General features: G+C 48.3%; 2 protein-coding genes across 3 annotated transcripts in view; one reads left to right on the top strand and one right to left on the bottom strand.

The window, feature by feature from the left end:
• Window positions 1-3,693: 3,693 nt before the first annotated feature.
• On the bottom strand, window positions 3,694-10,630 carry ISCU (iron-sulfur cluster assembly enzyme). The gene is made up of 5 exons (XM_023646989.2): window positions 10,302-10,630; window positions 8,613-8,726; window positions 7,618-7,728; window positions 5,754-5,832; window positions 3,694-4,210 (listed from the first exon to the last, which is right to left on the bottom strand). Exons 1-5 carry the CDS (start codon window positions 10,413-10,415, stop codon window positions 4,125-4,127), a joined length of 504 nt encoding a protein of 167 aa, XP_023502757.1. The 5' UTR covers window positions 10,416-10,630; the 3' UTR covers window positions 3,694-4,124.
• Window positions 10,621-27,590, top strand: part of SART3 (spliceosome associated factor 3, U4/U6 recycling protein) — a 36,124-nt gene continuing 19,154 nt past the window's right edge. Inside the window, exons 1-5 of one of the 2 annotated variants that reach the window (XM_001916593.6) lie at window positions 10,621-12,215; window positions 21,226-21,352; window positions 22,726-22,830; window positions 25,873-26,057; window positions 27,239-27,290. In XM_001916593.6, the coding sequence (XP_001916628.3) occupies window positions 11,901-12,215; window positions 21,226-21,352; window positions 22,726-22,830; window positions 25,873-26,057; window positions 27,239-27,290 (784 nt within the window). In that variant the 5' untranslated portion in view covers window positions 10,621-11,900. Of the gene's footprint in view, window positions 12,216-21,225; window positions 21,353-22,725; window positions 22,831-25,872; window positions 26,058-27,184; window positions 27,291-27,590 lie in introns of both variants that reach the window. The other variant, XM_005612507.4, reaches the window with a different exon arrangement.

The raw sequence follows: 27,590 nt of genomic DNA on the forward strand, positions 1-27,590 counted from the left end.
GGGGGGTGCTTTGAAGAGCTTGGGAGATGGGCAGAGGGTCTCAGCCAGAGATTGAACCTGACGCTTCTCAGCTGTGTCATCTGGGGTAAATCGTTTCACGTCTCTGAGCCTGTTTCTCCATCCATCCACCCACCCACCCATCCATCCATCCATCCATCTACCCACTACCCATCTATGTATCCATCCACCCACAAACCAACCCATCCAGCCACATAGCTATCCATCCACCTATCCATCCATCCATCCACCCACCTACCCACCCACCCACCCATCCATCCATCCATCCATTCATCCATCCATCCACCCAACCCATCCATCCACCCAGCCCATCCATCCACCCATCCACACTTCTCTCCATTTGCCCGTCCATCCATCGACCCCCTCCATGTATCTATCCACCTACCCACAAACCCACCCACCCACCAATCAATCTGTCCATCCATCTATCCATCCACTCAATAAGCATTCCTGGAGCACGTAGTAAGTCAAGAACTGTACCAGATGCTGGGCCCATAAGTGACATTGCTGTGAAAACAACCTACACAATCTGATAGAAAACTAAACTATGGACCTTCACAAGGGAACACTGTGGGCTGTGAACATGAATGAGGCGTGTCTACGGGAAGTGATGTGGAGTGACCCTCGGAAATATGGTTAAGAGGAAAATAAAAAGATACAGAAGTATGTGAAGTATGTTACCAGTTATGTAAAAAACAAAAAAGGGACGGTCTCTTTAAACACATGTATGCTTGGATATGCCGAGAAAATTTCTGGAAGGACACCCAAGAAACGAGTCTCAGTGAGTGTCCCCGAGGAGGAAGACTGGGGAATTAGCAGGGGTGGCAAGGAAACTTACAAAGCACTCTGTTCCATTTCAGGCTGTTTGAGTTTTTTTTAATAGTGCATTATGCGTTTATAATTGAAAGAAAAATTTATAGAAAAAAAGAAGATTCAATCTCTGGGTAATAATATAGAAAGACAAGAAAACAGCAAATTACAATGCTGTCATGATACGTATGTGATTAGGGAAATACAGGGGGCTGTGGGAGCAGAGGGGGCACCTAGCTCAGCTCGGGGGAATCAGGGATGGCTTCCCAGAGGAGGTGATGCCTGAGATGAGGCTCCCAGGCTGAGTGGAGGGTAAAGGAAGATGCCTGGCAAGGGCATTCCCAGCAGGAGGAACAGCATGCGCAAAGGCCCGAAGGGAAGTTCGGTATGGCTGGAGCAAAGCGATCCATGTGGTAGGAAGTTTGGAAACTTGTCTGAAGGGCAGTGGGGAGCCATGGACAGGTTTTAAGAAGAGGAGTGACAGAGTCAGAGTTTTGTTTAGAAAGACCCCTCCAGCAGCCACGTGGGGAATGGATCCCAACAGTGAGGCTGGAGGCAGGGGGACTAATGGGGAGGCCTAGGCCAAGGCAGAGGTGGGGAGTGGGGGGTGCCGGCAGAGAGGAAGGGGTTCAAGAGCTCTTTTGGGGATGGGAAGTGACACCTTCTCACAGGACTGTGAGTGTTCACTGAAATAATTCTAGCAAATGGCTTTGCAAGGTGCAGTGTTCTCCCTGTGGGTGTTGGAAACTCCCGGGGACCTTTAATAAAACACCAGTGCCCAAGGCCCCACCCCCAGGGCACCAGATTTAATTGGGTGTCAGGGGTAAATTGGGCTCCCGGATGACTCTGATGCACAGCCAGGGTGAGGGCTGCAGTACTTGGTGGCGAGGTGGCCAAATGAACGACTGGGGCTCATCCTGCGTTGGTTTGCCTTCTTCATGCGAATGCTGAAGGCACAGGCGAGCCTCGACGTGGTTAGCATCCTTGTGCGTTCTGCCAGAAAGAAACGAGGCAGGAGAAGCATGAACTTTGGGCTCACCCAGCCTGAGCTAGCTGGCTTGAGTCCATTGACCTCTTGAGCCAGTTTCCTTGTTTGAAAGAATGGCCACCTGGGTGGCTTATCGCGAGAATTAATGAGATTATAAATAGAAGAGCCGGCATGGAGCGCTGGTGCTCCATGGACCCTGGCAACTGACATGCGGAGTCTCCCGAGAAGAGTTAGATGCTAAGACCCACTTGGAGATGCAAAAATCTCCAGATTTAAGCTCACTGAAGGGTACACGATGCCCTCGTGTGGTTCAAACTAGATTTGGCTGGGAAAAGGAGTATCTTTAATGTAAGTTAAAAAAAAAAACAAACATGCATTTCTTTTAGCTGTACAACCACATATTTTGGGGTTTGGGCTATTCTGGTAATGTTGCTGTGGCTGCTTACGAGCAGCTTCTGATGTGTAGAGGTCAGCTTCAACTCTCAGAGGATGTCAACCAGGACAACCATGTCTCATTTTAAAAATCACAAGGAAAAGTGGTGGCGAATTGCAATGTTGCCACATATAATAAAGAAAGGAAAGAGACAAGCCCAGTCTAGAGGACTGTGAATTAAATAGCAGAACATGCCACACAGGACAGTCTGACATGGTTCCACCCGGCACCTCTAATTTGAGATTCTTATAAAGGCCTTGCTCTGGGGCCTTGTCCACAGGCGGTGGAGGGAATGCCTTTGAAGTTCTGTGCCCTTCACAGAACCCACAGGACTTTTAATTTTTTAAACAGGGGAGGTATATTTAAGAGAAGAGGCAGGGCCGGCCCATGGCCGAGTGGTTAAGTTCACATGCTCTGCTTCGCTGGCCCAGGGTTTTGCCGATTTGGATCCTGGGTGCAGTCCTAGCACTGCTCATCAGGCCACGCTGAGGTGGAGTCCCACATGCCACAGCTAGGACCTACAACTAGGATATGCAACTATCTACTGGGGCTTCGGGGAGGAAAAAAATAAATAAGAAAAAATAAAAAAGGATTGCATTTAAAAAAAAAAGGCAGCCAGCCTATGCCTGAACCAAAACACCACTATCACAAAAGATAACACATCTCACTTTTGAAGAGTTGAAGATTTGAGACTGTTAGCCAGTATTTCAAGATCATGTTTTCAGTAAAAATTTGGGCCTCCTTTGGTGGGATTTTAGCTGGTGGCTGACAGTAGGGACCTCAGAACCCTGCCTGGCAACCCTGAGGGCAGGTCGGGGCAGGAGGGAGAAACTGGAAGGTCTGTGTTTGTGCTGGAGGGAGGGTGGTGTTTTAAACAACTTTAGCTCACTGTACACGTTCCGACAGTTCAGAATGGACTACTTAGGTGTCACACCGGCGCATGACAGAGAACGGACAAAGGAAGTTTCTTCCCTGTGGCTTAGCTCGTCCACCACCGCACAAAACCAGCCAGGAGGTGGTCCAAGTCAGGGGCATTGGAATCAGCTGCCCGACCCAAAGCGGAGCCCGGGGTCTGGAAATCTCCTTTACACTCGTTCCCCAGGTGTGCTTTACATGGCCAGGCCACAGCTTCAGGGTACCGTCTGACCAGCCTTTCTCAGATTCCAGGGTTTCACAAACCAGTGAAATTACTTGTGAGCTGTCAATCTGTTATCTTGCAAAGAGCAACAAACAGTGATGGCTATCTGCTTCTCCTTCCCCTTGTTTCCTAAGACATCGCGGATGTTTGGCTTTGTAGAAGTCTCCAGACACGGTCTTTACCGCCCCGTTTGCTTGGGAAGGGGCGTACGCCATCATGGTCTGGCATCTGGGAAGCCCAAGGGGCTCTGGCAGCACGCTGGGGTGAGGGAGGGGTCCAAGAGACAAGGCTTACCAGAGAAAAACATTGTCTTGTATGCTTTTATTTACTGTATATATGCAGATCTGTCTTATGTACAATACTCTATTACTCTATCAAGTAATCATACCAAGGCATTCTCTTGATAATCTTCCCAAAATAGATTCAGGTAAAATAGGTATCTGTGCACTTCATGGACTAGCAAAACTTGAGACTTCATTGATTCCAGTTTGGAGGCCATATACACAATTCAAAATATACATACACTGGGTTAAGGCTGTAAGAGTGGGTTGAAAGAAACCACAGGATCCGGAACAGTTAAACTGTGTATTTCGCTTGCGTCAGAGCCACAACGCGAACGCAAATGCTGTGCGCATCTCACAGCTGTCTGCTGTAGTGCGGGGCCTTCTGAACAGACACGGAGGCTGCCCGGGCTGCGCAGACAGCCGACACGACTCGTCGGAGGCTGCGCCGAGGGCTCATTTCTTCTCCGCCTCGCCTTTCTTGGGTTCTTGTTTCAGCTTGTAATCAGCCAGGGCAGCCTTGATTGCATCTTCAGCCAGCACTGGAAGTAAGGGAAGAAAGAGAGCCTAAGTTCTAGAATCTAAAGTCTTTGGAACAGAATCTTTAAGAGCTGGAGCGCAGCAGCTGGGGAGGGCTTCACCGAGTCGCCGAGCCAGGATGGGGGCGTGAGGAGTAGGCCGGAAAGCCAGCCTGCTGGTCCTGAGCACGCCACTCCTGCCTGCTGCCTCTGGAGACAGGCTGGGGGTAGATCCCTGGGATTCTCGGTTCGTTCCTTAGCCTCCTGGAATCTACTTTCTCTTCTGTAAAACTGGGACAACGTGTGAGGACTTACAGAGTGGGTCTGACACACAGTAGGGCTACAACTGTTAGTTCTCATGTGCCCACATGGCAGTCTGGAATAAATCCAGGAGATGCTGGTTAAGATAGCCGGCACAATTTAGGTAGAAGGGATGGCGTCTGCCACATTGCTCTCTAGTGATCGTGAGTTTGAAAACTTTTATTTAGGAGTTGATATGAAAAGTGAGGCTCTGAGGGAAAATATAAATGGAGAGAACTGGAATGCCAGGAGAAAGCAAGCAAACAGCAGAGAGCCTTAGCTACGGGCCTCAGTCCCCGAGGAGGCCCAAGGAGGAGGCTGGGGCTTTCCTGAAGCCGTGTGGAAATGTTTACAAACTGCAGCCTTTACTCAAGGGTCCTTGAAATTCCAGTCAAGGGGCAAGAACTCGGGGCTGAGCAGACTTCCTGAAGACTGCGGCAGCGTGTCTCCGCCCCGGCACTCAGCTCTCCTCCTGAGTCTTACCCCAGCAAGGGGCCTGGCTCTCGGCTCATTTTTAACTAATTTGGTCAGTAAACCTCCATCACTAAGTTAAGCCTGCTGTTTCTCATTTCTTCCCTTCCCAAGAAGGTTGAGAGAAGATGGAAAAACCTTTCGATTTAAGACAGAGCCGGAAGTGGAGAGCCAAGTGCCGGTCTTCCGGCATCTGAGCTCGCCCTTAGGACAGCGGAGGGGACACAGCACAACCCGGCTTAGTCATTCCACACGCGCAGATGCACTCCGACAGACCAGCATCTAGCCAGGAAGGGATGCAGTGCACACCGAATGGGATTACGGCCAAAGCTGTTTTCTCCTCTGCTGACCCTAACTTTACCACCGTGACGTGGGAACAGCACGGACTTTGGAATCAAAGATTGGGGCTTAGGTTCCGGCTCTCCCACTGAGGAGCCGTGTGACTGGGGTGCTTCCACCCGAGTCCCCGTCTCCTCGTGTGTGAGAGGGGGAGGTAATGACACCTTCTGTGGCCCGGAGGCATCTTGGAGGTTTACAAATGATGCTATGAAGTGCTCAGCAAGGCGCCTGGCACACACTGCCTCCTGGAAAACTGTCCTGGAGACGGCTGAGACCATGGGGCTCAACGCTCTGACAGTCACAAAGACGGACTCTGCAAGCTCTGACCCTGCAGGGTTATAAAGACGGGTGCCATGACATAAAAGGACCTGTCATCACTGTCAGAAGTCCAGCTTGATGCCATTACAAAAGGACTCCCAACTCTCCCAGCTCCTGGCATTCCGGGGGGCAGACTTACTGGAGCAGTGCAGTTTCACAGGAGGAAGGCAGAGTTCCTTGGCGATGTCCGTGTTTTTGATGGTCAAGGCTTCCTCCACCTGGGAGGCATACAGGAAAGACGAGTGGCTTTAGTGAGGCTCTATGCGGAGGGACAGACAGTAAGAAAGGAAGGCCAAGGAGGCCCCAGCACGGGGTTGGGGATGGTTTCCACTGAGTAAGCCCAAACAAAGGACCCGTGCCTGTACAGCAGGGCTGCAGCTGGGACTCTCAGGTGTGAAGACACACTGGCACCGCGTGGCTGGGGCGAGCAGGGCCAGCAAAGCCACCTCTGTAAGCCAGAGTGGACTGTGAGGATCTCTTAGGGCTCTGCTAGAGGCCAGCAACATGAGTCTTTTTTTTAAAAAAGGCAGTGATTTCCGTGCTGATTGTGTGACCCTCAGCTTCCCTGATGCCCTTGTACCAAACTTTTCTGAGATGAGCTGAGTGGTGTCGGGGATGGGAGAGGTGGCACCCCAGCACTGTGGCGGAGGCACAAGCAGGCCCTGGGAGGAGAGCTCAGGCTCCTGCTCCACCTGAAGGAGAATGTGTGTCCTCCAGACGGACTGAATGGGATGTCTGGGGTCGGGTCGAGAGCCCGAGGGCACAAGGTGAGGCAGGTGGTTCCCTGCTCAGGGGGAAGAGCCCCACTGCCATAAGGAAAGCCAGATGTCCCCGTCTGCCCCCCGTTTCCCGGTTCCGCTAACTCCACTGAACGATGCTTCAAATCCCGGAAACTCAGATGGGAGGATCTCACGGTCAAAAAAGGCCCTCTTCCCCACCTTCTGATCACAGCTCACAGTGCCCTAAGGGCCGGGTCCTGGGAGCACACGTGCCTTGTCCCCTCATCTCCCTTTCCCTGAGGATGGTTCTGGACAAATCCCTGCAGAGCCACCTCCTGCCAGAACAGGACAGGTCCGTGCTGCCTTGGCCCCGAGGAGCTCGCCAGGCAGAAGGTCCTGAGCCGCAGGCGGCAGGCGGCACGTGGCCTGGCACAGCACTCTGCTGCAGAGCTGCCCGGCCCCAAGCATGCTGCTCCGTGACTCAGCTTCCTACACTCGGTGCCGTGGGGCTACAGAGACGAGACTGTGCCATCCGGCTTTCCGGAGAGGTGTCAGTGACGACCAGCCTTTAGAAAGTCCAGCTCTTCACTGGCTTTGGGGCCTTCTACCTCTGCAGCGGCTGGGGAGGGGTTCTGGCAGAGAAAAGGATGGAAAGCATGTTCCAGCCTTTCTTATCTCCCCTCAGAGGCTGCCCACCAGCTGCGGCATCACTGCTCTGATTTATTTGCTCACTCCGCCCCTCCCACCCCTCACTGTGTTTTTCATTCTCCAACCCTGTTTAGCACAAGCTAGTTTGTTATTTCATGAATCCTTGTGAGCCACCTGCAATCCTTCTTGCAACAAGATGGGAGGAAATAAACAAGAAAACAAACCACTAAACCATACCCTCCCCGCTCTGACCTTCGGCTCCTAAACAATTCTAACATCAGGAACGTTGGAGAAAGCCAAAGATTTCTTTTCAGTTCTATTTTGTCAGAGGGAGAGCTGAGGATCTTTTTTTCTATCTAATTAAAAACAAAACACCACGCAGATCCCTGAACAAATAAAAATGACCACCACCAACAAAACCCCCCAAAACTAAAAAACACTTAACAAAATTATCCCTCATTCCCAATGTGGAGAAGAATTTAATCAAAATCCGGGCAGGAGAAATTAAAAAAAAATTCTTAGAACGCTATTTTGAAAAACTCATAGTTCCTTTTTTTCACTCACTAAACCCTTTAACTGCAAGCCAGGTGTGCGCAGAATGCGGTTTAATTCTGTCCAATTTGCAAGCGACCTTACCGTCTTCCCTTTGACCCACTCGGTGGCTAACGAGCTGGAGGCAATGGCAGAACCACAGCCAAACGTTTTAAACCGGGCGTCCACGATCTTCCCCTTTTCGTCCACTTGAATCTAGAAAGGAGACGGGAGTCAGGCAGTGATCCCGGTGCTGCCTTGCAGAGCCTGTCCCCACGGAGGGGCCCTGGGGCTCTCCCCAAGAGCTTTGGTCTTGCTTTCCACACCTTAAGTTTTGGCACTAATTACTGAGCTGGCTTAGTTTCAAAGAGCTCAGGGAGGAAAAGCTAAACATAGGAACAACTACACAGAATTATCCAGGCCTCGCTGGTAAAGATCAGCTGAAAAATATGCCCCCTCCCCAGTTTTGGTTTTCTTTGTAGCCTGCTTTCTGGCTACGCAGTTCTCTTCACAGTTGCTGGATAAACCCGCCTCTGTAAACGCTAGGAGAGCCTGCACTACAGGTCTCTGGTTGATGCTTTTTTCTTGGGCACCAAGTTGCATTTGCCTTGTTTCTGCTTTCCAAGACAGGCACGAAGACCTCTAGCAAGCTGCCCACCCACCATGATGAAGCAGATTGTGCATAAAGCTATGCTTTACCCAAGTGCCAGTCACTGCCTTCAGGGTGCCTCCAATTTGGGGGAGGTTTATTACATTTCTTATCTCACTGGGGACTGCTGGCTGAACGGTTGTGGTTTTCCTTTGATCAGTAAAATTCACAAAACCTTTTACTTTGCCGAAGTTGGAATTTAAGCTGACACAGGGACTAGAAAAGTGAGATCAGCTTCCTGTCTCAGAAAGGGTCAGCATAGGCTACTAGCGGGAGGACTAGCGTTCAGTCCCTGCTCTGACAGTTTACAACACTGACTCATCCCACCCCACAGGAATCAAGGTGCAGTACGCACGGAACGCTGCACGTGCACAGGCTTCGTAAACGATGAAGCAACCGTCTAAGCAGAGGGATTACTGTGATGACCATTAAAGACACAAACCAGTCCCACCTGTAGTTTCATCACATCGCCACATGCTGGAGCCCCCACCAATCCAGTTCCAACATTTTTAGACGTCTTGTCAAGGGACCCTACATTTCTAGGATTTTCATAATGATCAACAACCTGAAATGAGAGGAAAGGAATCATGACTCTTTTTGGCACTGATCTCCCCACTTGACTGGAGTGGAGGCAATCACTACATCCCAAATCCCCCTGGGTAGGAAGGCTCAAATTTCTGTCAATGAGGACCCTTTGGGACCCAAAGTCTTTCTGTATCTCCTCTCCAACCACCTTCAGAGAGTTAAGATACTGGAGAAAAATCAGCCAAATCATGTCTTAATTCCATAGAGTTTTAAACCACAGATAATTACTTAACCTTCACCCACCTAAGTCACCAGATTTGGGCTCAAACAAATTTTATTGATTTCCAAATAAAAGCCATTCTCAAAAGATAACGATTACTATTCAAAAATTCTAAAAATAAGTACGGTCTAGAGATTGAAGCCTTCCCCAGACCGTCAAGGAGACTGTTCCAGGAGGAACAATGCTACGGAACGTGTCCATTTGTGTATGATGATAAAATCAGTCCCCTTCCCATACTTCAGGGCCCTGAAACCACCCCGGCGCAGCAGCGCCCCCTGGTGGCTGAAAGGCTGCTGGCCCGAATTCATTCAGCGTGAAATGTCAACAAAACACTCCCAGGAGGGAAAGCGGCGAAGTCCTTGGCGAACGAGAAGTCCTTGGCGAACGAGAAGCCAGAACCGGCACACCGCGGGCTTTAATAACCTTGGGGTCCGTTTACCAGTTAGCCCGAAGTATCCCGATCTTCCAGTCTCCTTCCCTCCACCTATCCGACCACGGATTTTGACTCCAAGCCCCGGGACCTACAAGATCATATCCAATCTGGACTTTCTGCCCCATGCTGATTTCCAGCATTCTTTAGTTAGTTTCTGGAGTGAAAGAAATCTCACGTCTAGGGGACTTTACACCCCCATAAGGCCAGGGCTGTAAACTACGCACCTAGTCCTCTCCCCCTCCTCCCGCAAAAAACCCGAAACATAAATAAAAACATTATGACTGTCGGTTACGTGTCTGACTCCGCTCAGAGGCTCCTTCCTACAACGGTAACAGCAGCAGCACCGTAAATGGTCCTCACGTGGCAGGCATCAGGCCGAGGACTCCACGAGCATCATCTCGTGCAGGTCTAGGACTGCCAAGACCCCCCCCCCCCCCCCCCAGTCCACAAACGGGGAACCAGGTTCGGCGAAGGGCAGTGTCTCGCCCAAGGTCACTTGGCCAGGGCCGCGCCGCTGTGCGTGTCTGTCCCTGCATCAGGCTGGCAGGGACAGGTGCCAACAGGCCCGCTGTCCCGCGCTGCTGGGAAGTGGAAAGGCTGGGACGCGCGACCTGGCAGCCGTCGGCGGGCCCTGGCCGTGGCTACCCCACGAGCGGTGGCCGTCACTTTCATTTCCGGCGGGGTCGGGCTCCCGCGCAGCGAGGGAGAGCGCGGAGGCACGGCGCGGCCCCTGCACCCCCAGCCGGGCGCCGCCCCTTCGCCGGGCCGCAGTGGGGCTCCCCGAGCCGCTCCTCCCTCGGCCCGGCCCCCGTCGGGCGCCGCTACGCCCGGGCCCCCTCGGCGGTCCTCGCACTCCCGCCCCCCGGCCGCTGCGGCCCCGCGCAAACCCCGCCGGCGCCTACCTTCTTGTGATAGAGCCGGGCCGGAGCTGACAGCTCCCGGGCTGGCAGGCGTGGGCTCCGCAGCAACAGGGCCGACGCCGCCCGCCTCAGACGGCCCGCTCCAGCCGCCGCCATCTTGCGCGCTTGCGCCTGCGCAGGCGAGCGCGAGGCCGAGAGGCGTCGGCTCCTAGCTCGGAGCGCGCGCCCTCCTACGTCACCGCGACGTCGCGCCTGCGCCCTCTCGCTCCGTGCACGTGTCCGCGCGTTGGCCCCGCCTTGACCACGCCCCTCGGGGCGGGCGGGGCGCGGAGCTGGAAGGCGTTCAGTCCTGGGAGGGCGTGTCCTCGGTGCTGGGTTCTGGGTCTGCTGGGACCTCGGCCTCCTGGAGTGCTGGACCGAAGTTCACGTTCACGAAGGCCACCGCCGGAATGCGGCGCACAGGATCATCTAATCCACGTTTCTTAACTCTGTTTTGCAGCTTAGGAAGTTGAGGTTCAGAGCGGTTTGGTAACTGGTCTAAGGTTGCCCAGAGTTAGACTCAGTCGGGATTCAAACTCGAAAAATCCTGTTAGAATCCCGGTTCTGCTCCTTCCTGGCTGTGTGACCGTAGGCAAATGACGTCAGCTCTCTAAGCCTTGATTTTCTCTTTTGTACTAATTCAAGGACAGTTTTTTCAGTCATAGAGTCATGTGTTGAGTACCTATCATGTGTCAAGGCTCTATACTAGGCTTTGGGGTTCCAACGGAAAGAAAGACGCAGTTCCTGCCCCATTAAGCTTGCTAATGAAGGAGGAAAGCAATAAATAAACACACGAATACTTTCCTACCTCAAAAATGGGAAGCTTAATTAAGAAGGAAACAAACACTGTCATGATTTTTTTTTAAAGTGTATATATTTTTTAAAAAGTGTATATATTTGTCTATTTCAATATAAACCATCAAATTGTCACAATTTATATGACAATACCTGGCAAAGAAGAGTTTCTAAATAAATGGTTAGTCAAGTAACTTATTAATATTGGTCTGCAGAATATGATTTTATAAAACGAGAAATCTCACACGTATTTAACGCCTGCTAGTCACCAGGCATTACATAAAGGGGAGGAATCTCTTTGGGAAATGGGCTTTTCTCATAGATGGTGTAATCGATCCTTCCCCGAGTACTTGAAGCTCAGTTGAAGCTTCCCCGCGTTTGAAGCTCAGTTGCTGGGGAGACTGAACCACGCGCCAGGTCACACTGGGTAGTAAGTTAGGCATTTATCCCAAGAATCATATTGACCTTCTCAAGATGGCGCCAAACCCTTGACCACAGTCATCACGCTCGCTCCATGACTTCCTCTAATGGCCTCCACTTCCTGTCCAAAGACCCAACGTCTGTCTGAAGTTGTGGCGGAACATATGCCATGTTGGCGGGTTTTTTCCTCTGACGAGAACCTTTACAAGTATGTAAGAATAATATGAACGGCGTGCGTCTCGAGGTTTTTCCGTCATCCGAGGCTCACAGTTTCCCTCTGGGTGGCAAGAGCGCGGCGTTTTTGATCAGGCGCGCGCCGCGGGCAGCTTCTACTTCCGCGGGTCTTCGGCGGCCGTGTGAGGACCCGAGAGTCACTGGAAGCGCAAGATGGCGACGGCGGCTGCAACCTCGGCTTCGGAACCGGAGGCTGAGCCCAAGGCCGGGCCCAAGGCCGAGGGAGAGGAGGAGGAGGTGAAGGCGGCTAGGACGAGGAGGAAGGTGTTATCGCGGGCTGTGGCCGCTGCGACGTGCAAGACCATGGGGCCAGGGTGGGACCAGCAGGAGGAGGGCATGAGCGAGAGCGATGGAGACGAGGAGTACGCCATGGCTTCGTCGGCGGAGAGCTCCCCCGGGGAGTACGAGTGGGAGTACGACGAGGAGGAGGAGAAGAACCAGCTGGAGATCGAGCGGCTGGAGGAACAGGTGCGCCCAGGGGTGGGCGGCGGGCTCTTTCCCTGGGGCCGCCGGGCGCGGCCCGCCTCCCCGGTCCTGAGCGGGAAGAAAGCCGCGGAACCGCTCTTCCCGCAGCTGCCGGCATCGGAGCGCTTCCCGCCGGCCCCGTGCTGGGCAAGCCATATGCCATTGAATCCTCGCAACGACCCCGCCGAGGAAGGGGCGCATCCCCCGTTTTACGGGAGGAAACAGGCTCCTCGTGGAAGTAATTCTCTAGCTCGAGATGACGCTTCCTGCAAGTGGCGAGTCGGGTCTTGAACTTTAAACCGATTCCAGCGCTCCCACTCTTAACCACACCGTTAAACTCTGTCCAGCAGTGGAAATGTAATTCTGTCCTTAAGAGAAGGGTGTCTTCCTGAAGGAATGATGATAATAATGAAATAGGGCGTGATAGGAAAAATATTGATCGTGACGGCCATCATGGGGATAGAAAGGTAGAGATTTCGGCGTCTGGAGGCGAAGGCCCCAGTTCTAGCTCTTCCACACCTTTGTGTGCTTGGGCGCCTTTCCTCTTTGAGTCTCGGCTTCCTCATCTGTAAATTGGGAGCAGCAATTCTTGCATCATGTAATTGTCATAACGGTGATTATAGTTCATTGCGCGGCGCTTAGTAGTCATGTGACTTCTAGTCTCTAACCTTATGAGATATAGGTGGTGGATCGCCTGTGTAATCCAGGATCCTAGCAGGAGATAGGTGGTGCATTCAAATTAGGATAATTTGAGAAAAAGCCAATAAAGGGACTGCTGTGTTTAGAAAGGTGTGGCAGGGACATCAGGAGTGAAGATTTAGTATCTCAGGGCTAGTAGTAACAGCAGGACCTTGTGTTCACTTTTAGGGCTGAAGGGGTGAGGGGAGTGACCGATTTTCTGAATAGTTGTGTGAAGAGGGCACCTAAGAGAATCTAAGACTTTAGGGCAAAGGGTGCGGCCCCAGTTTCCCGTCAGAGATTGGGGTGAGGGAAGAAATACCCTAGCCTCCCTCTCCTCCTCTGTCCACACATCTGCTGGTGCCTCATTCCTGGCACACCCTGCTGGGAGCAAAAGAGCCATGAAGCCAGTTGATGTGGTCCACAGAGGGGGGCACAGGACAGGGAGGAGGGAGTGGAGTGGATTTGGAGGGGCAGATGGAAGAGATCAAGCACATTCTCAATTTACAGGTGAGGAAACAGGCTCAGAACAAATGATGAAATGATTTGTTTAAAGTCACTCATAAGGGGATTTGAACTTTTCGGGGTTGTCTGTGGACCAGATGCCCCCCCTGTATGTGAAATCACTTAGTGATGTGAAGATTACTTGCTTAACCTTGCTGGATGTGAGATTCCTTATAATGTCTTCTCTGGGAGTGATGTTTTTGTTAAGTTATGAAATAGTGATATCATCCATTGGTATAGCTTGTCCCACTTGTCATCACATTTGACTGTCAAAGGAACCACTTGGAGTAGGCAGGTGGTTACCATTTCTGCTTTTTATGAGTAACTATGCTGATGTTCATTCAGTCTTTTTACTCATTCAACAAATACAATGTGATACAGAGTGCCTGACTGGCTGTGTCCCTGTCCTTATGGGCGTCTCTTCTTCACGCTTCTAGTCTTGGGCCTTTCAATGAGCCATAAGCTCACTTGGATCTTACTATTCTGTGAGGTAGAGGAAATAGGATCATCTGTTTTAGTGGAAGGGGAGGCTTGGAAGCAGAGAGGTGAAGTCTTTGATGAGGGTGTCCAGCTTACTAGTCTAGGGGAGGAAGACAATTCCTCTACACTCCAGGTCCTTCTGGTTGGTCTAAGAATTAAATTGACATGAGGCAGAATAACAGGAGAAAAGCAAACAAAGCTTTATAACATATATACATGGGAGAGACCCAGGACAACTGGGTAACTCGCCAGAATGGCCAAAGCTGCTACCTTAAATACCATCTTCAGCTCAAGGCAAAGGAGGATGTTGAGGGTAGTGGTTTGGGTCTTCAAAGGGGAGGAAGGCAATTTACATGGAGGTGGAAAAACAAATGGGGCAGCTACAGACGATGTGACCTGAGAGACACGTTTTATGTTACTTACATTACATTACATTACAGTTAGCTTATGGTGGTAGCTCCTTCCTGGAACAGGCCTTCTATCTTAAATTCTTTTAGGCAGTTAGGGGGAAGGTCAAAGTCTCTTTCAGAGTCTTTTGTTCTTAAAAATAATCAAGCCAAAGAGATGCATTTTGGGGTGGCCAATTCTGATCCCCCACCCTAGGGAGGAGGAGGGGTCGGAGCTGAGGTCTCTTGACCTCTGGTGCTCTGCAGTGGCCTGCATTGCGTACTTCACCGAGGCTGGGATGGAGCCCAAGGTGACCACGCGGGAGGGGCCCTGGCCAGTGATGGTGAATTGAAGAGCCTCTGGCCGCCTTCTCTTTGTCCTGGGCCTAGAAATTGACTTTTCCAATTTTTCCAAGCCTCCTTTCGACCTCATCGTAACCTCACAGCCTCTGGTTCCTGCCGTAACTGCTCTTAGGTGCAGCATGATGATGAATAACTTCCAGATAGGTCTGGGAAGTGTTCAGCCTTGCCATGCCTGTGAATTTCAGTTCTCATCCCTAGGTGTGTTTTGTGAAAGCTGGAAAATAGTGGGCTGGCTGGCTGTGTAACAAAAGCCAGGATTTTCCAGCACTTGTGTTTGGTCCTGAAATGAAGAGTGGCACCTCAGGCAGGTTCGTCAGTGCGCCCTGGTGCGGTGCCGAGATGGCTTTGCGGCCGTGTGAGAGCTCAGGGCCACTGCTTGCTGGTGGAAAGACCTTGTACACGTTCTTTCAGCTCTCTGGGCCTGTGGGGTCCCAGCTGGGGAAGGAGGGTTGTAACAGTGCCTCCCTCATGGGGCTGTTGTGGAGCTTAAGAGATGCAATGCGTGTTACGCTCTTGGCACAGTTTGGCACGTCGTGGGTGCTGTGCCAGGGCCTGTTTGACAGACCTGCGCCGTTCTGTCCCTGCCTTTCCCTGATTGCAGCAGCGGTGGCCCTTCCATCAGCCTCTCTGTTACCTCTCCACCCCATCTCAGGTCGTGCCCTCAGGGAGTTAGGAAGTCAGCTGGTCCCTCTGCGTTGGCCAAGCCGCCTCTTCTCTGTGAAGCGCCCTTCGTCTTTAATGATGTTGTGAGGCCAGAATAGGGCAGCGTCTGCACTCATCTGTCAGTGCCCAGGGAACTCCGTGGAGGTCTCTCTCCTTGCATCGCAGTGTGCATTTAATATGCACACTTTCAGAGCATCTCTCCGTATACAGCATCTTCATTGTTGGGCCTGAAAGTCAGAAATTTAGACGAGAAGCCACTTTAGAGGCAGTTCCTCTACTTCACTGACTTTTCTGCCTTTTTCTTTGGACCCGCACATGCTCTTCACGCGAGGGGCACTTGCACAGACATTGCTCACACTAAGTAGCAAGGACTCTCCCGCCCGCCTTCGCGCTGACAAACACGTTCAGACCGAGGTGTGTTGAGAGTGGTGGGGTGGACAGCGAGAGCCTTGAATGCTCTTTAATGCCCAAAGTACATCTTTCCCCAGCTTCTCTTCTTCTCCTTTTTTTTTTTTAAAAAGTTTGGCACCTGAGCTAACATCTGTTGCCAATCTTCTTCTTTTTTTTTTCTGCTTTTTCTCCCCAAATCCCCCCAGTACATAGTCGTATATTCCAGTTGTGGGTCCTTCTAGTTGTGGCATGTGGGACGCCACCTCAGCATGACCTGATGAGCGGTGCCATGTCCGTGCCCAGGATCCGAACTGGGGAAACCCTGGGCCGCCGAAGTGGATCGTGTGAACTTAACCACTTGGCCACAGGGCTGGCCCGCACTTCTCTTCTTTAACTTTTGTTACTTGTGTGACACACTTGCTGGTCCATCTTGAAACATCAGTGTGTCATGAGAGCCCACTTGAGGAGCAGAGCTTTACTCCAGCTCTTTCATGGTTCAAATGGGGACACTGAGGACCAGTGTGTCCTGACCTAGTCCAGTCCTTTTTCCACCCGTCATGTAATCATGGGATGGGTTCAGCTTGTCAAATTTTATAAATTATGAGCAGAACATTGCTAAAAGTCTTAAGATTTAAAAAAAGTTACAGGTCCTGCTCCTATCTGTTACTGATTCTTCTTTGTTAGCTTTTTGCATGTAATTTGATCCATACCAAGCAGTTCACATCTGGAAGTTAGAAGGTGTGGTGATCCAATGAGCACCGCTTCCCCCAGGGGGCGCTCTAAGATAACGTCCTTGGTCGTGTCGTGTGTACCTGTGACTTCTCTCCTGTCACCCTCCTCCCTTATCCTCTCCTAAAACCCAGGTGACTACTTCCTTTTCTTTTTGGTGCGGTAACTACTTTCTGGAATCTTATGTACTTCCTTTTCAAACATGTTTAGTCTTATCACCTCAGCGTGCATCCCTAAACAATATATTGTCCACTTTTGTTCGTTTTTGAGCTTTTTCAAAAGTGTATCCTGCTATTTGTAGTCTGGGACTGGTTTTCAGTCAGCAGTGTGTTGCTAAGATTTATTTTTGTCACGTGCAGCTGCAGTTCATTCGTTTTGACTAGCATGTACGGTCATGTGTTGCCTAGTGACAGGGGCGTGTTCTGAGAAATGCTGGGCGATTTCGTCATTGTGTGACCATCCTAGAGTGCACTTACACAAACCTAAATGGTCTAGCCTACTACACACCTAGGCTGTATGGTACTAATCTCATGGGACCACCGTCGTATCTGCGGGCTGTCATTGGCCAAAACGTTATGTGGCACACGACTGTATTTAGCATATCAGTGTGTGAGTGTCCCACAGTTTATCAGTTCTTCTGGCATTTGGCTTGCTTACACTTTGTTTTTCCTATTACAGACAGGCTACAAGGAACATTGTTACTGGTGAACTATGCTGCTACTGAACGTGTATAAGCATTTTTCTAAGTCAAATTGGGGTCATGGTCATGGGTCATGAATTCACGTTAGTAGGTACAACCGGTGCCACCTGTGTCATATATTTTCCTTCCGTGTGGGTCTGTTTCCGGGCGTTCTCGTTGGTTCTCTTGGTCTTTCTATTCCTGTCTCAGTTCTGCAGTCTAACTCATTGCTGAGACGTGCTGTCTGGGGAGGCCAGTCCTGTGGTGCGTGTTGGAGTGCAGCAGCTCGCATCGACATGGTGGAGAGCACGTTGTCAGTGGGCACAGTGGTAGTTGTGTGAAGCACAGGTGGCCTGCCGTCTCTGGAGAGGGAACCATTTATTGCTGAAACGTTGTGGCTGATGTTGGAAAAGTAGATGCTGGTCTAGTCTCCGTGTATAGACGTACGGTATCCCCATATCTCAACTCGTATGAAAGCCTTTTTAAAAAATTAAGCCTTTCCTTTTGAGATAATGGTAGGTTTTGCTGAAGTTGTAAGAAATAATACAAATAGATCCTGTGTACCCTTTACCCAGTTTCCCCCAATAGTAACCTTTCGTAAAACTATGGTGTAATATCACGACCCCGATATTGACAGTGATACAGTCAAGACACAGATCGGTCTGTCACCACAAGGATCCCGCCTGTTGCCCTTTTACAGGCACAGTTCCTGACCTCTGGCCACCGCTGATGTGTCCTCCATTCTAATTTAGTCATTTCAAGAATGTTACGTAAGTGGAGTCACAGTTATGTAACCTTCTGAGATTAGCTCTTCACTCAGCGTAACTCCCTGGGGATTCCTCTGAGTTGTGTGTATGTGAGTTGGTTCCTTTTTGTGGCTGAGTAGTATTCCACGGGTGGCTGTACCGTGGTTAGTTTAACCGTTCATCTGGGTTGTTTCCAGTTTTGGCTGTGAGGAATAAAGCTGTTATGAACATTCCTGTACAGGTGTCTGTGTGAACATAGGTTTTATTTCTCCTGAAAAATGCCCAGGGGTGCACTTGGTGGGTGATATGGTAATGTTGTGTGTTGAATTTTGTAAGAAACTGCCAAGCTGTTTTCCAGAGTTGCTGTACCCGTTTTACACTCCCATCAGCAACATATGAGTGGTCTGGGTTTTTTACATCTTCTCCAGCATTGGTGGTGTCACTTTTTTTTATTTTGGCCGTTCTGTTAGGTGTGTAATGGTATCTCATTGTGGTTTTAATTTGTATTTCCCTGAGAGCTGATGCTGTGCCCTTATTTGCCATCTCTGTGTCCTCTTTGGAAATATGTGGTGGTTCATGTCTTTGCCCATGTTTTAATTGGATTGTTTGTTTTTTACTGTAGCATTTGGAGTTACATCTTTTAGATATTAGTCCTTTGTCAGATGTGTGGTTTGTAAATATTTTTCCCAGTGTTTAACTTGTCTTTGCATCCTCTTAACAGAATCTTTTACAGAGCAAAAGGTTTTCATTTTGGTGAGGTCCTAACTTGCTGAGAATTTTTATTATGAGTGGTTGTTGGGTTTTCTCAGACGTGTTTTCTGTTACAGTTGATACTGTGCTTTTTGGTCTTTAGCCTGTTGATGTAGTGGATTACAGTGCTTGCTTTTCAAAGGTTGACTAGCCTTGCGTACCTGGAATAAATCCCACGTAGGCATGGGGTCTGCTCTTTTTGTACGTTGAATTTAGTTCTCTGAGTCCTCCACACTGTGCCAGCTGTATCCCACTTGTTTTGATTTGCTCTATTTTCATTCAGTTCTGTGTATTTTTAAATTTTCTTTGAGACTTCCTCGTTGACCCATAGATTAGTTAGAAGCGTATTGCTTAATTTCCAAGTGTTTAGAGATTTTCCTACTTTTACTGACTTCCGGTTTGATTCTATTGTGATGAGAAAACGTACTCTCTGTGATTTCATTTCTTTTAAATTTGCTGAAGTTTGTTTTATGGCGTAGGATAAGGTCTCAGTGGATGCTCCATGGACACTTAAGAAAAAGATGTGTGTTCTGTTGTTGTTGGGCGGAGTGTCCTATGTGTGTCAGTTAGATCGTGTTGGCCGATGGTATTGACTTCTTCGAGATCCTGGCTGAGTATCTGCCTAGTAGTCCTTTTAGTCGCTGAAATGGGGGATGTGGAACTTCCCAGTAGAGCTGTGGATCTGTGTCTTCCTTCTTGCAGCTCTGTCAGGTTTTGCTTCATCTATTTTGAGACTCTGTTGTTTGGTGTGTACACGTCTTCCTGATGGGATGATCCTTTTATCGTTATGTAATGTCCATTTTTATCTCTGATAATTTCCTTTGCTCTGAAGTCTACTTTATGTGATATTAATGTAGCCACTTATGCTGCTTTTTTTTGTTGTTGTTGCTGAGGAAGATTCGTCCTGAGCTAACATCTGTTGCCGATCTTCCTCTTTTTGCTGAGGAAGATCCATCCTGAGCTAACATCTGTGCCAGTCTTCCTGTATTTTGTATGTGGGTCGCTGCCACAGCGTGGCTGCTGAGGAGTGGTGTAGGTCTGTGACCGTGAGCTGAACCCGGGCCGCCGAAGTGGAGTGCACCGGACTTAGCCACCAGGCCCCGGGGCCGGCCCGTGCTTCTTTTTGATCACTGTTTGCATGTGTCTCTGCCCATTCTTTTACTTTCAGCCCACCCGTGTCTTTGAATTTGAAGTGACTTTCTCGTACTCAGCACATAGTTGGGTCGTGGTTTTGTCCATTCTGCTGTTCCGTGCTTTCTAATGTGCACTTAGACCATACACATTTAGGGTAATTATTGGTATATTAGTGCTAAAGGCTGACATTTTATTGTTTTCTGTTTGTTTCCTCTGTTCCTTGTTTTTCTTTCTCTTTTTTCTTGCCTTCTTGTGGGTTACTTAAACTTTTCTTAGCATTCCATCTTGATTTGTTTATAGTGATTTTTAGGGGAATGCTTTGTGTAGTGTCTTAGTGGTTGCTTTGAGTATTACAGTCTGTTTGACTTAGATGGTCTCTGTGTTTTACCACTGAGTGAAGTGTGGAAATCTTCCTTCCATTTAGGTCCCTTTACCTTTCCTACTTTGAAATCCTGTTATTGTGGATATCAGGCTTAAATTTTTGTTTGTGATTACATACAATTTAGAAAACAGGAGAAGGATCATCTGTTGTGCGTAACCCATATTTTTGCTCTTTCTCTTATTCTTTCTTCCTTCCTGATGCTCCAGGATTCCTTTTATCATTTCCTTTCTGTTTGAAGAACTTCCTTTCGCTCTTTTTTAGGAGTAAGTCTGCTAGTGACAATTTTTTTTTAGTGTTCCTTTGTCTCAGACATGTGATAGCTTTTAAGCAATTAATTTATTATTTTAACTTTTGGTGTGAAAAGTTTCAAATATAAAAATAAACCTTTATGTACCTATCACTTAGTTTTGCCAGATACCAATGTGTTGCCATGCTTGTTTCTCCCAGTAGGGGTTTTTTTGTTTGTTGTTTAGTAAAGGACAAGCGCTTACCTCTGTACCTGGCTCGTGCTAAAGCAGGTTACTAAATTATCTTGAAATCCTCACAAGAAGCATGTGAGCTAGAACCTACGGGTATCCTCCCTTTTTTTCTTTTTTTTGCTGATGAAGATTAGCCCTGAGCTAAGATCTGTGCCAGTCTTCCTCCACTTTTTATATGTGGGTCACTGCCACAGCATGGCTGATGAGTGGTGTAGGTCCGCGCTCGGGATCCAAAGCTGCGAACCTGGGCTGCTGAAGTGGAGTGTGCTGGACTTAGCCATTAAGCCACAGAACTGGCCCCAGTATCCCCATTTTATAGATGAGGAATTGGAGGCTTAGAAAAGTTAATAACTTGCCTAAGGTCACACTTTGTGTTTGTTTTGTTAGAATGTTTTCTGTATTTTGGAGAGAACCCAAGTGTATTCTGGCCGGGGTTGTAACAAATTTGAGGGAGCTTCATGTTTATCATAAAAAGCCTCTTTTCTTCATCTTCCTGTGGGTCAGTGTTGCGTTACTGTTTCAGTGGCTGTCCCAGATGGCACATTTATCTTCTTTGTGGCAGCCATGTGCGTTGTCACCAGTGGTGAAAATAGCTAAGTTACTTTGATGATGGCATTTTAAATGTCGACTTCTGTTCCTCTTCCTTTCAGCTGTCTATCAACGTCTATGACTACAACTGCCACGTGGACCTGATCCGGCTGCTCCGGCTGGAAGGGGAGCTTACCAAAGTGAGGATGGCCCGCCAGAAGATGAGCGAGATCTTCCCTCTGACTGAAGGTAGCGCTTGTGCAGTCAGCCTGCGTTATGAGCACAGAATTGAAGGGGGCATGGTTTTCTCAATGCTGAAAGTGGGTCAGGCTCCTTCTAGAAAATTTGGAACGTATCGTGCAAAGAAGAGAATCCATCATCCAAAGTCAGCGATTTTCAGTTTATCGTTTTGTAGTTTTTTGCAAAATGTAGGTGTGATCGTATAATACTGATTCACATTTTGAATCCTGATTGTTTTATCCTAACATTATGATAAAAATTTTCTATGTTGCTAAACTTTTCCCTTAGTCCCTATTTCCTATTCCATTAATTAGGTATTTAATTAATTCTCTCAGAAGTAGATAATTGTAAATGTATTACAGTTAAACATATTCATTTTTGGTGAAGAAGATTGGCCCTGGGCTAACATCTTTGGCAATCTTCCTCTGTTTTTTCTTTTGAGGAAGATTAGCCCTGAGCTAACATCTGTGCCCATCCTCCTCCATTTTATACGTGGGTCACCTGCCACAGCATGGCTTGGTAAGTGGTGTGTAGGTTTGTGCCTGAGATCTGGACTGGTGAACCCCAGGCCTCCAAAGCAGAGTGTGTGAACTCAACCACCACACCACCGGGCCGGCCCTACAATTAAACTTGTACAATGATTTTTAATGTAACTGTTTCATACCTTGTTTGTTCCATGATAGTTAGGCATTTAGGTCATTTCTACTTGTTTGCTAATTTGAATCATAATTACGCTGAGCATCTTTGTAGTTAGGCCTACCTGAATATTCACAGTTGATCTTCTGGAGAGCAGTTGGAAAACACTGGTCCTGCATCCAGCTCTGCCCCCCTCCCATAGAGTAGCTGCTGAGTATAGACGCTGAAGTCAGATGGCCCACGCTCGTTCCTGATTAAACGTCTTACCAGCTGTGGGACCTTAAACAAATTATGGAAACGTGCTAAGACTCCGTTTTCCTAGCATAAGATGGGGTCACAGTAGTTTCTGCCTCATAGTACACGGATGGATGAGGCCTTCTGTGTGCAGCACTTACCACGTGCCTGGCATGTCATCACTGCTTGGGTAGATGCAACTGTTGCTAGTTACTAGCACCTTCCTCACAGGACTTTGGCAAAGTTTGGGTGAGAAAATATATACGCCAGTACTTTGCAAACTATGACATGCCCAGTAGGCGTAGGGTACTGTGGTTTTCATGATTTGATCTGTAGGAAGCATAAATGTTCTGTCTGCACGGTGCAGGTTTAGGAACGGACTTCTGTGACCTGTGCGGGTTGTGTAGGGCGTGTGAAGCATTTGCATCCTGATGACGCGCAGCAAGGTCCCTGCTTCCAGCCCGCCCTTTGGTGAGGGAGGTGGTAATGCAGGATGTGCTCTTGTCTTGTAGAGCTCTGGCTGGAGTGGCTGCATGACGAGATCAGCATGGCCCTGGACGGCCTGGACAGAGAGCACGTGTATGACCTCTTTGAGAAAGCTGTGAAGGATTACATTTGTAAGTTCCCGGTGGGCTTCTGGGAGGCTGTCTGGCCGTGTCATCCAGCATCAGTCTCTGCTGTTGTGGATTGTATTGAGAGATGTTACTACCCAGAAAAGAGAGTATTAGTCTAGCAATTAGAAAGATTCGACTTCAGGTTTTTCTTTCTTTCTTTCTTTCTTTCTTTCTTTCTTTCTTTCTTTCTTTTTTGCTGAGGAAGATTAGCCCTGAGCTAACATATGTTGCCAATCTTCCTCTTTTTTTTTTTTTTTGGCTTGAGGAAGATTTGCCCTGAGCTAATATCTGTGCCATTCTGCCTCAACTTTATATGTGGGTCACTGCCACAGCATGGCTGACAAGTGGCCTAGGTCCACGTGAACCCGGGCCACTGAAGCAGAGTGCACTGAACTGAACCACTCTGCCAGGGGGCTGGCCCCATTGACTTCAGTTATTCTTATCGTCATGTCTGGTCTTCACTTGAGGATGTTTGGTTTTAAAATACAAGGAAAAAATTATTTGTAGTAAGGGAATAAATATACTCACATCCAGCGTTTATCTGTCAGGGAGCTCTTAGATTATTTCCAGATGACGAAAGGTTACCTTCTACATGTTGAATGTGTTTTTAGAAGTTTCGGACAGGATGCTGCTTTTTCTAAATATTAAAAAATGTAAAATGTTTTCATTTTGAAATAATTACAGATGTACAGGGAATTGCAAAAATAGTACAGAGAAGTTCTGTGTGCTTACTCCTTGCAGTTTCCCCAGATATCTTATAGCCGTCTTGCAAAATCAAAGCTGGGAACTTGACCTTGGTGCAGTGTGTGTATAGTTCTATGACATTTTGTCCCGTGAGTAGATTCGGGTAACCACCCCTGCAGTCGAGTTAGAGAGCGCCTGTCATCACAGAACTCTCCTGGGGTAGGCCTTGTACAGTGCGGCCAGGTGGGGGCGCCTTACCTCCTTTAAGTCCTTTTCCCTCCCCTGTTGATGGCTTAACTCTCTGAACATCTCTGCGTACATCGAGGGCCATGTGGGACAACGCTATGGACTAAATGTTTCTAGTGCCCCCTTTGCGTAAGCACCCTTCTTCCCTGTCTGACTTTCCTCTCCCCACTGTGGGCATCTCCCATTGTGGACAGCGCCAACTTAGAAGATAAACTGCCCCAGGGGAGAGAAGTCTTCCGCCACCTTTTCCAGCCAATAAGAATTTCTCATTTGTTTACTTTTTATAATCTGAATAATGAAAACAATAGGTGTTATGTGAATATAAAATTACACTAAATGTATTTTTGAAAGCTGTACTTGGGTCTCTGCTCTGGTGCCGCCACGTGGCCTCGGAGAATCTCTGACAGAGTTCCAAATGCATGATGTTCCCATGTCTCCTGATGATCCTGTTCCCCTTTCATGGTGCCCCAAAGTCACCAGTGACAGCACCAATCCTCTTTCTCCAAGGGTCTTTCGTCCTTCCGTAGACTGATGGTTTTCGGTCCCCTCTGGTTTTGCGGTTGTCTCTGCCGTCAGGCCTGCGCTGTCACTTGGTGCTGATGTCAGCGTGCCTTCCCTTCCCCCAGCTACCTCAGGGCTGCTGTGGGTAGGAAGTCAGATCACCATGCTTCTTAGATGAGGGCTCATCAGTAGTTTTGAATGCGGCCCGAGGGCTTGCTCTGTTATTTTCTAGAGCTTTAGTGTGTGGAACTTGTGTCATTTGTTTTAAATGTTCGAAAACTCCTTTTGCCTGCTTCTTACTTTTTAACTACGTTTTGCACGTTTGAGGATGTCAGGCGTAGACCTCCTTTATTTCTCATCACGTACTCAGTGATGATTCTGGGCTGTCTGGGAGGTTGCCAGTGTGCCATTAATAGCTATGGCTCTGGCCCTTTGGCTCTAAAGATTGTGAGAATCAGGTTCCTCGGTCCTTGGGAGAGCCTCGTGCCTGTTTTGGACCTGGGATCTAGTGACGCGTTCCTTTGTTTACTCCTCATAGTCACTGTGGACTCTGCACCCTTGGGTTTGCCGAGTTTAAGATGCTCTTCATAATATTTGCCCGTCTCTAGATTATTTAAATATTGGGAGGAGCCATGATGTAATCTATTGAGAACTACCTTCTCTTTAGAGGAGCTGTTTCATAGACTATCTGTAAACGTGACTTACCCTCACGAAGGGCGTCAGCTCCAGGAGCTAGCTCATTTCCATTTTTATTTTGCAGCCCATATGGCAGCTCTGTATTGGTGAGTGAAAACAGAGAAGCTAACAGACTGTGGCTAAGTTCTTTGAAATAAACCTATTTCAGTGAAAAAGCAAGCCTTAGGAAAAGATACAATAATTCGGAAATTGGTTTATCTTTTTAGTATTTTTATTTTACAAGGTTAGTGAATAGGCCTCTGATATTACTTCAGGTTTCTGAAAAGTGACTCGATAGGCAAACCGTGTAGAGCTAGAATTGATGCATTCATGAAGAGTTCGTTCATTAGTCTAGTCTTAAAGCCACGTGAGTGAGTGTATAAAAAGTTTAAAAAGAAAGTGAAAGAAACGAGGCAATCAGGTCTTTTTGGTTGTTAAAACGTCATTAAAAATAGGGATTTAAAATATAGATTTCCAGTAACAGAATTGGTGCTTTTAATTTTGTTTTTTTCCACTTTGACCAGAAGGCTTAACAATTAGTCAAGATTCAAAAGTTGAGAAATTCTAGGCTTTGAAATCTCTTTGAAGATTGATTGAGATTTGCAACTCTTTTCATTGCAGTCTGTTGCTGGCTTCTTTCAGTTTCAGTAAATAAGCATTGCAGTCCCAGTCATATTACATATTACCACCTGGCATCTCCCGTGGATGCAGTTAAATCTCAACGACGATACCCAGCGGGGACGTTGTTTATAACATGCTTTCTTCTCCGGCTGCAGAATTAGCGTAGTCAAATCGGGGTGCTGGTTGATGATGCTCTGACCTTTTTGCATGAATGAGTGCTCTTTTGGTGGGCACATTTCTTTTGTTCTGCATCAAAACAAAAATTTTGACATTGGAGTATTTCATCTCGTGAACTAATAGAACACTTGTCATTTTCAGGTCCTAACATCTGGCTAGAGTATGGCCAGTACTCAGTCGGTGGGATTGGTCAGAAAGGCGGCCTTGAGAAAGTCCGCTCTGTGTTTGAGAGGGCTCTCTCCTCCGTCGGGTTACACATGACCAAAGGACTCGCCATCTGGGAGGCCTACCGGGAGTTTGAAAGTGCGATTGTGGAAGCCGCCCGGGTGAGTGCCCTGGCTCCGGGACCGGTGCCTGCCTTTGACTGGTCGGGGCTCTTCCGTAAGTGGTCTTGGGAAGGACACAGTTAGCAAAATGGTCTTCGCCACTCCCTTATTGGGTGGGCAGTAAAAGAAATAAAATCAGCAGTCTTTGTGGAATAGCAGGAATGCTTGCTTTGACTAAAAAGCAGATGACTCTACGATTTTTTCCTGATGTTTAAAAATATTACTGTCTTAGTTATTGTTTCCAGATGAATGCACAAGAACAACTATGTCATGCCGAAAAAAAATATATGTATATCTCTATAACATATATATAAACATATATATGTATATCTCATGTCCATTGGTGGCTGTGAGAGGATGAGCCCGTCATAATTGCATATTTTAGACTATGATTTATAGAATTTTCCAATGCCCTCCCTAGTGTCCCCTCTCCACTACGTTTGTGTGTGTGCACAGTTATTGCGGGCACGTAGTGGAGCCCTCTCGTCGTTAGACCCTTGTCCTTAGACTAGCCCAGCCCCTTCTGGATGGTGTCCCTGTTAGAAGTCTGCAGTGGTGCCTTCCCTTCACCTGCTGGAGGTGTCAGGGCTAGCTCCTTCAGCTGGCATTTGTGGCTCTCTAGAATCAGACGTAACTCTGCGTGGACTCTGCTCCCACGCTCCCCTCAACGTTCTCTCACTGTCTGGCCACGGTACTTTTATGGACACTGTTCCTTCAACTGAGAGATTTCTTTCTCTCGTTAGCTCTAGAGAGCCTACAGACTCATCCCAAATGCCAGCTTCTCCAGGAGTCTTTCCTGATTTCTTCTCTTCATAACAACAAAACTCAGCCCTAGAAACCGGCTTAAAGCAAGCCACAGTGCTTTGATACTGGTGACACTTTGCTTTTCTGATACGTACATTCTGCCTCATCATAGTCGTTTGGATACGTTTCTGATGATCCTTCTTGTTTTCTCCCCATCGTACATGCTTAGTAGCAGAGATAATACTTATTTTTGCAGTATTTGGCACAATACCTCATGTATAAGAGCTCATATAGATGTTTTTAGTTTGAACTAAAAGTGTATTGAAATTTTTTGAAGGAGGAAGAACCAAAGTTTGTCATTTACTACGAATTTGCTTCTTTAGCCCATAGCTGGCTTCCTTTCCCCTTTTGACCGGGAACAAACCTTTGATTCACAGCTTGAGAAAGTCCACAGTCTCTTCCGGCGACAGTTGGCGATCCCGCTCTATGGTAAGAGAAACTGACATGTCAATAGCCAGCCCTTCGTGGTTTCTGAAACGCTTTGGGGTATGTCATGCAGTTAGGCCTTCCCCAGCATCCCGTGGGGCAAGTGTAGCTGGTGTTCTTACTCTCATTGGACAGTGTCACTGTGGACGAGGCCCTTGGTCACAACTTGCCTTGAATTGTATTAGTAATGCTCAGGAGGGTTATGAGGGCCAGAGCAGGACTGGAAGCTGCATGTCCGGACACCCAGTTGCAATCTCTCTCCTCCTGTTAGACGTTGTTGGAGAGGCAGAGACAGGGTCTCTG

This window comes from Equus caballus, chromosome 8 (assembly GCF_041296265.1).
Source record: "Equus caballus isolate H_3958 breed thoroughbred chromosome 8, TB-T2T, whole genome shotgun sequence".
Classification (NCBI taxonomy): domain Eukaryota; kingdom Metazoa; phylum Chordata; class Mammalia; order Perissodactyla; family Equidae; genus Equus; species Equus caballus.